The sequence below is a fragment of the Cervus canadensis genome, chromosome 2, assembly GCF_019320065.1.
Source record: "Cervus canadensis isolate Bull #8, Minnesota chromosome 2, ASM1932006v1, whole genome shotgun sequence".
Classification (NCBI taxonomy): domain Eukaryota; kingdom Metazoa; phylum Chordata; class Mammalia; order Artiodactyla; family Cervidae; genus Cervus; species Cervus canadensis.
The window spans coordinates 40,283,114-40,291,247 of record NC_057387.1 but is presented as its reverse complement, the minus strand read 5'-3'; the positions used below and the strand labels follow the sequence as shown (position 1 = coordinate 40,291,247).

Below are 8,134 nucleotides of genomic sequence, written 5' to 3'. Positions count from 1 at the left end.
GTGTGGGTGAAACTGTTATTAAGCTGGAATTTATAAGTCGGATACTCTGTTTCTCCATGAAGTAAGAGTTTAGTTATTCTCCTATGACCAAATGAATAAAGAAAGGGTTGGATCCTCGCAGGAGACCAGGGGGAAGAGTGAAGTTGGAAAATGGCTGGAGCCTTTAGGAAAGAGAGTAGGGTTGCCAGATTTAGCAAATAAAAATACCACTCACTCAGTGAAATCTGAACTGTTTCAATATATGTCTCAAATATTGCATGGTATTTTATCCAGCAACCCTTAGAGACATTAAAGCATGCTTGTGCTTAGTCGCTCAGTCATATCCAACTCTTTTCAACCCCATGGACTGTAGCCCACCAGGCTCCTCTGTCTATGGGGATTCTCCAAGCAAGATTACTGGAGTGTACTGCCATGCCCTACTCCAGGGGATCTTCCCAACCCAGGAACTGAACCCAGGTCTCCCAAAGCATGCATAAAGAACAGCAAAGCTGCTTTGAAATAAGAAGTCCGCAATGGATCCACCTCAATGTGATGGGCATCAGATGGTAAGCTCAGTGTGCGGGGAGGAAGGTAGGAACACTGGGCTTATCTTCCAGGAAACAGTTGAAAGGGAGCTGGGCTAACAGCCAGGAGATAGCTTGAGGGCGCAGTTCTTGGGGCCTCTCATGAGAGTGACGGGAAGAGACATATGTGGGAATCAAACTGGCAGGGAAGCCTTTGCTGCAAATCACTGTGACTGCTTTCTAATTTTACCTGAGTGCTCTCCTACATTTTATATCTCATAGCTGTGCACTAAGGATGAATATTGCTAAGTAATCATCTGCAAAGTATTTGAGCTCTTCTAAATATTGAATCAGTATTGAATGTTGTCCTCCAACAGTATTCACGAATAAAGGACTGACTTCCCCCACATAACTCTTTGACATGGTTGAGGTTTATTGTGGTGGTTTGGAGTAGTGGTTAAGAAATCAGCAGCTTGTCTATGGTCAACACCCACGCTAACCAAGTTGCTTAATTTGTTTGGGACTCAGTTTCCTTCTTTGTAAAATTAGGATTTTAATAGTACCTAACCTGGAACTTCCCTATGGTCCAATGGTTAAGACAGTGCTTCCAATGCAGGGGATTTGAGTTCCATCTCTGGTTGGCAATTAAGATCCCACATGCAGCATGGCACAGCCCCCCCCGCCGCCCCCCCCCCAAAAAAAACCCAAATCCAAGCAAAGAAAAACACAGTACCTAATTTGTGTAGGATCATGGTAAGCAAAGGTAAGGTAAGGATAAATGTGTTAATATGTGTGAGGCTTGATGGTCATGCACATGCTTTTAAAGGACTTTCATTGTCAGACAGTTGTATACATACAGAACCCCTTTAACTGTTTACTGAAGGCATTTGACATGGCATCTGTAATATTTGAGTTTTCAAACCTAGCTTGGCAAGTCATTAGCTCGAAAATACAGTGGTTTAAACGGCCTGACATTTCCTTCATCAACAAAATGACCGACAACATTTGCTTCACAGAGCAGTAGTGTTAAATTGGATAATCTACCACATGCCTGATATAGTCTGGGTGTGGCATTTACTTTAATTCTTTTCCCTTTAAAGAACTCATAAATTAGTGGATGGGGTGAAGTTTGCCAAGTCCACACATTATGTTGTGCTGAGCAGACTCAATATATCATCCCTTTTAAGAGAAATACATCCTCAAACCCAATCAGAATGTATTCTAGAGGACCGTTATCTTGGTTTCTCTGTCTTATGAATTTACTGTTGTTGAGTTTGAGGGTGTGTGCTGGGCCCAAGGCTGTTGATGAGAGCTTTTGGTGCAACTGTATACTAACTGTCATTTGATTTTTTTTTGTTTTTCCTTTGCAAAGTCATAAGATCCCTGAAGCCAGGAGTTGTTTATTCATTCAACCTCCTTCTGAGTCATTCAGGTACAGGGTGTGTCTGTACTGTGTTAATTGAAACTGCACAACGGAGACCTTTTGCGTTCACATCTGCCTGGATGGGAAGCCAGTGAGACCAGAGACTGGGTGGAAACCGTCTTGCAAAGCTACAAGAAGGGCAGGGCAGAAGGGCCCTCAGTTTACCACTCAGGCGGAGCTGACCAAGGCCGACTCTCAGTCTCAAGTTCTGAAGCAGCATGCAAGCGAAAGGAAACAGTGGGCGAGTTGTGAGCATTGAGGCTCGGGGCCTCCGAGGTAGAAAGACAGACAAGGGCGCCGGCCTCAGGCTGGGCAGCTGCCGGTCCTAGGCTGGTCCGCGCCGGGCAGCCCTTCCTCTTTGGAAACTCCTGAGCTGCCCAAGCTGTTTAAACTCTCGGGCCTCGGCAGCTGCCCACCTCCTCACAGACCTCACCACTGGCTTGAATCTGGGACACAAGGCCTGATTTTGCGCCCAGTTGAGGGGAACCCCCGCACAACACCTCGCCCCGAGCTGGCCCATTTCACTGTGCGCCCCGCGAAAGCCACTTTCTGCCCCACCAGACCGCAAGTTTCGAGGCGGCAGAAGGATGAGGGTGAGGGAGGGAGGTGAGCTGAAGTGGAGGAACCTCCCAGGCCATTCTTCTACCCGGGCTGCATGTCTCCTCCATCCTTCTGGCACCCCTTCCCAGCATCTCGTCCCCAGGAACACGACCGGGACTCGCGGGGTCGCGGAGCCGGTTTCCCCCTGTCTCCGCAGGAGTCCCTGGGGTCGGGGTGGGGGTGGAGGCCTGGAGTGCCCGGCCACAATCTTCGGACTCCGATCCCCCACGGGCTGCGGGGTTAGGGGACCAGACAGGCGCACTAGATTCGCCAGGCCGTCCTCTGTCTCCTAAGACTCTTGAGAAAAGTTTCCAAAAGCGCGTCCCCTCCCTTCTTTTCTGAGGCTGGGGAGTACAGTCTCCACCGCCAGGGAGCGGCGGATTGCAGGGCTAGGGCCGTGATTTATATATTTAGAGTCCAGGGGGCACCAGGCTCCACCCCCTTTCTTTCTTTTTTTTTTCCCCCTTCTTTTTTTGCTTCCCTTGGGGAGGAGGGGTTCTTTTTTTGTCTGTGTGTTTCTGCGGCAGATCTTTCCTGGACAGTGTCTCAGCTGCACAGATCCGGCGCCCCCCAGGCGCGGGCGGAGGGGCGTGGGGGTTTGAGGCAAGCACTCCTCCTCATCGCTTCCTAAAGAAGCCACTCAGCCTCAGCGGGGCGCTCGGCGACTTCAGCTGACCGGTCTGCCCGGCCACGGCAAGAGCGTTGGCTGGCCATTGGAGTGTGCGGCTGCGGAGGGAGGGGACCCCGACTCGAGTAAATTGAGAGCTCGACGCAGCCAGTCCGGGGCAGCAGCAAGATGCCGAGCGCGCAGTGCAGACCCGGAGCTCCGCGAACGCAGCTGCGTCCCGCCTGAGCCAGGTAGGGAGTGCGCGCTGGGCAGGCGCGGACCCCGGCGCGCGGGGGAGCATCGCGGCCGGAGGTCTTCAGAGGCAGAAACAAAATTTTCAAACCGGAGCGAAGCAAAGCAAACACTTCAACCATGCATCTCTGAGTGCTGAGAACAAGCATCTCTGGGCTACTCAGGCGCCCAGCCGGATCGGATTGTTCTGGGCGCACTAAAAAGTTTGGAAAAGGGTTTAGTCCTCTTTGTAGAACCATCTGGGGTTGGGGGATAGAGGAAGCTGCGGTGGGTCTGCGGAGTGGGAGGGAAGGCGCTTATTTTGGGAACTCCTATAGACAAAGACTGCGGGAGATGAGATAAGGGCTTAAACTTGCCCTGCGAGCGAGCCGGGTGTGGAATTAGATGGGGGGAAGCGCGGAGCTCCTGGGCGCCGAGCAGCCTCTGCTGTCCCGGGAATCGCTGTAGTCTTGAGAATTCCACTTTAATCGCATTTGCTATGTTACCCTGAAACATTTAAACAACTTACGGGGAGACTTCTGCTTACACGTGCCATGTTTCATTCCCTCCACATTTTGTAGTTCTCTGAGACGAGGAGCGTCTTGGGGGAGGGCAGTAAATAAAACTGGCTTAGCAACGAACCGCCAGACTTCTGTTTGTATGAGTTTCTGGAGAGTAATTTTGCATTCGGAATTTGAAATGCAGTGGCGTGTATTTTTAGCATTTGTAATTTAATTTCTCTTTTTTGTATGCGTGTTTTGGCTATATCCACAGTAACTTAAAAAATACTCCTTTTGCAATCAATGGGTGTACGAAACTTCTGGGATTTATTGCAATAGCTTATGAATGATTTTTACTGAGTACTTTTATAGTTTCTTGCACTGACTTGCGCGGAAAAAAAAAAAAAAAAGAAGAAGAAGAAGAATGAAAAGGCAGTTGCTTCACGGAGGCGCTAAAGCTTTCCTGTTTACCGCAAGGCCAGGGCGGGCTTGGCTGCCCACACGGTGCTGCGCCTTCGGACCCTAAGCACACCTGCTCCTAGAGATTATTAATAGAGCCTAAAAAGTGACTTACGCTGTCAAATGATTTTCGTGCAGATCTAACTTCTTGCATGGCAATTAGGAGGTGGTGTTAGCTGGGTAGTGCCGGAGCACAGAGGTGTGCGTCTCACATTGGCGGTTTGGTCTCTTGAAGGTGCGACCAGGAGCCAGCGGTGAGCCCGCTGCGAAGCCGGTGAAGGCTTTAGAGAGTCTTTCTATTGGAGCTGGAAACCCGTTGGGGGTGGGGGCAGCGCTGGGCGAGGTGGAGGGGTGTGTGTGTGTGTGTGTTGAGGAGGCAGGAGTGGAAGTAAACGGGGCTCACGCCTCCAGTTTTCCCATTTCCATTTGAGTGGATGTAAGCATAGAGGACGTTTTCGTCTTGCCGAGTCGGAGTTTTCAGTTTGGGTAAATGCCCCCCCCCCTTCTTTCTCTCTCTCCCCCTTCTTCCTTTTTTCCCCCCAAGAAATGAGAGGTTGATGTTTTTCAAAAAATCCTTTTCCCTGCGCTCTCCCCAAGTTTCCTTTAAACAAATCAACAACAAGAAAACTGGAGCAATGCCTTCGCTAGAATGAATTACGCCAGTGTACTGTGGCTTTTTTCCTGACTCTCTGCTCTTTGTAATTTGTTTAAGGCTGTGGTTTCCGAGGCCCTCTCCAGCCAAAAAAAACCCTCACAAAAAAGCCTGGATCTCTCTGCCTGAACCACCCCGGCTCTGTGAAGCCTCGCTCCGCCTCGCCCTCTAGCGTTCATCCGGAGAAGCGCCGCCCCGGGTGTCTGCGGACAGTGCGCATCATGGGGTCCACCCGCATCCCGCTGGTCAAGGCCCTCCACAGCCCTGTCTCCGACTATGTCAACTACGACATCATCGTCCGGCATTATAACTACACGGGAAAGCTGAAGATCAGCGCGGACAAGGACAACGGCATTAAACTGATCTCAGTGGTGTTCATTCTCATCTGCTGCTTTATCATCCTAGAGAACATCTTTGTTTTGCTGACCATCTGGAAAACCAAGAAGTTCCACCGACCCATGTACTATTTTATCGGCAACCTGGCCCTCTCAGACCTGTTGGCGGGAGTGGCCTACACAGCCAACCTGCTCTTGTCTGGGGCCACCACCTACAAGCTAACCCCCGCCCAGTGGTTTCTGCGGGAAGGGAGTATGTTTGTGGCCCTCTCGGCCTCCGTGTTCAGCCTCCTGGCCATCGCCATCGAGCGCTACATCACCATGCTGAAGATGAAACTCCACAATGGGAGCAACCGGTTCCGCTCCTTCCTGCTCATCAGTGCCTGCTGGGTCATCTCCCTCATCCTGGGGGGCCTGCCCATCATGGGCTGGAACTGCATCAGCACGCTGCCCAGCTGCTCCACTGTGCTGCCGCTCTACCACAAGCATTACATCCTCTTCTGCACCACCGTCTTCACTCTGCTCCTGCTCTCCATTGTCATCCTCTACTGCAGGATCTACTCCTTGGTCAGGACTCGCAGCCGCCGCCTGACCTTCCGCAAGAACACGTCCAAGGCCAGCCGCAGCTCCGAGAAGTCGCTGGCACTGCTCAAGACCGTGATTATCGTCCTGGGCGTCTTCATCGCCTGCTGGGCGCCGCTCTTCATCCTGCTTCTGCTCGACGTGGGCTGCAAGGTCAAGACCTGTGACATCCTCTTCAGGACGGAGTACTTCCTGGTGTTGGCTGTGCTCAACTCCGGCACCAACCCCATCATTTACACTTTGTCCAACAAGGAGATGCGTCGGGCCTTCGTCCGGATCATGTCCTGCTGCAAGTGCCCCAGCAGAGACTCCGCGGGCAAATTCACACGGCCCATCATCGCGGGCATGGAGTTCAGCCGCAGTAAGTCAGACAACTCCTCCCACCCCCAGAAGGACGATGGCGACAACCCAGAGACCATTATGTCTTCTGGAAACGTCAACTCTTCTTCCTAAAAGTGAAAACTGCCGACCCATGGGGAGTGTTCTTAAATGGTCACCCACCACCCCAGTGTTGGGGAGAAAAAATCACAACCAACCAACTCTCTGTGCCTCCACTGAGGCCAGGGGGGAGCTGTCCGGAGCCAGAGGGAGGGAGGAGGAGCGCAGAACAGTCTGGCAGGGCCTGGTGTTGGTGGGGTAGACTTATTCCTGTGAACAATGCACTGGGAAGGGTGGAGATCGGGTCCTCGCCTGGAATCTGTTTCCTCCCCTTGCCGGAGCTTTGATTTTGCACTGAGCCAAAGGTCTAGCATTGTCAAGCTCCTGAAGGGTTCGTTTGGCCCCTCCTCAAAGACTAATGTCCCCGTGTGAAAGCATCTCTGACGGGAGCTTTGAGGAGATGTTTTCTTTCACTTTAGTTTCCAACGCAAGTGAGTGTGTGCACTTCTGCTTTGCTGGGTATGCTCTACATACCTACTAGGCTAGGTATCCCACCCTCCCTTCCCCTTCGCACCCCTCCTCAGAATACCCTTACTTTATGTTTTAACTACCTGGCATTCAGAGCTGGGGGTGTGGCATGGTCCATTTCTTGAGCATGTGTAGCAGGTAGGCTGCATCCAGCAGGTAGACTGTGGTGGAGATGGTTTGGAGCTGGAAAGCAATTTTACTTGCTGAGGCCAAAGTTTCCACGTAAGCTGGATGAGTGTTTTTTAATTTAGTTGCAGTCACTTTAAAAAAACAACAACAACAAAAACCTTTGCAATGAAATGTGTTGCAGTATCGTATCCATTGTGGCTGAAATCTGCATAAGGAAGTCCAATTTATTTAAATGACATCAGCCAGTATCCTTAGTGTCATAGGAGAAACAAGCGAAAGAAGGTGAAAACTGACTCGGGGTTGGGGGGTGACTTTGTAAACCAAGAGAGTTTTTTTTTTAACGAGTTTATCTAACAATACAACATCTATCTTTGGCACTTTTGTTGATGTTTCTTTCAGAGTGTTGTGGGAATCATTTCAACCAACAGGATGGCTGTATTTTGTTGTGTTAAAAGTACTTTTTGTAATCTTTGAATGTATTTGTTTCAGCATTTTATTGGATTTTCCTAACCTGTGTTAACACCATTGAATGTGTATTTCTTCAGAAAATACCATCCTCTTGTGCCCTTAAAGCATTACTTTAACTGATAGGGAACATGACAAGTTTTTCAGTACATTAAATAGTTAATTGAAGATGTGTATAAATGTCACAAAGAATAAAAATATATTGGTATCTGTTTAGTATGGTTTCCAGTGCAATTAAATCAAGAAATGTCTTTTTAAAAAAAAAATAGTATTTAATAGGTTTCTGACAATGTGGATTGTTTTGCACATAGCTTTATCAACTTTTAAACATTAATAAACTGATTTTTTAAAGATTCTTTGGTGAAGAGCATTTTTAAAAAATAATTAGTAAGACATTCTATTTGACTATGTGCCTCTTTAGAATTAAAGTTAAAGGCAAATTTCTGTTATTCTTCATGGGATTTTATCTTGATAAACTAGAAAGAGTGGAAAAAAAAAGTGTGGTTTGTTTAGAAACCACTCTTTTTCAGGAAGAGAAACTTCAATAAGTTAACATTGAAGAGTAGTAAAGAATGAGATGAAAACCACCAACCTCTAAATACCACATTGACGAGTAAATGTAATTGTTTGAGTTAAATGACATTCAAGCCAAACTAAATTAAGTATCAGTGGTCCAGGGGTTAAAACTTGCCTTCCAATGCAGGGAGTGTGAGTTCGATCCCTAGTCGGGAAGCAAAGATCC

At 48.9% G+C, this 8,134-nt stretch overlaps 1 protein-coding gene across 1 annotated transcript; it reads left to right on the top strand.

The window, feature by feature from the left end:
* The first annotated feature begins 3,024 nt into the window (after window positions 1-3,024).
* Window positions 3,025-7,745, top strand: S1PR1 (sphingosine-1-phosphate receptor 1). The gene is made up of 2 exons (XM_043460507.1): window positions 3,025-3,384; window positions 5,036-7,745. Exon 2 carries the CDS (start codon window positions 5,197-5,199, stop codon window positions 6,343-6,345), a length of 1,149 nt encoding a protein of 382 aa, XP_043316442.1. The 5' UTR covers window positions 3,025-3,384; window positions 5,036-5,196; the 3' UTR covers window positions 6,346-7,745.
* Window positions 7,746-8,134: the final 389 nt, after the last annotated feature.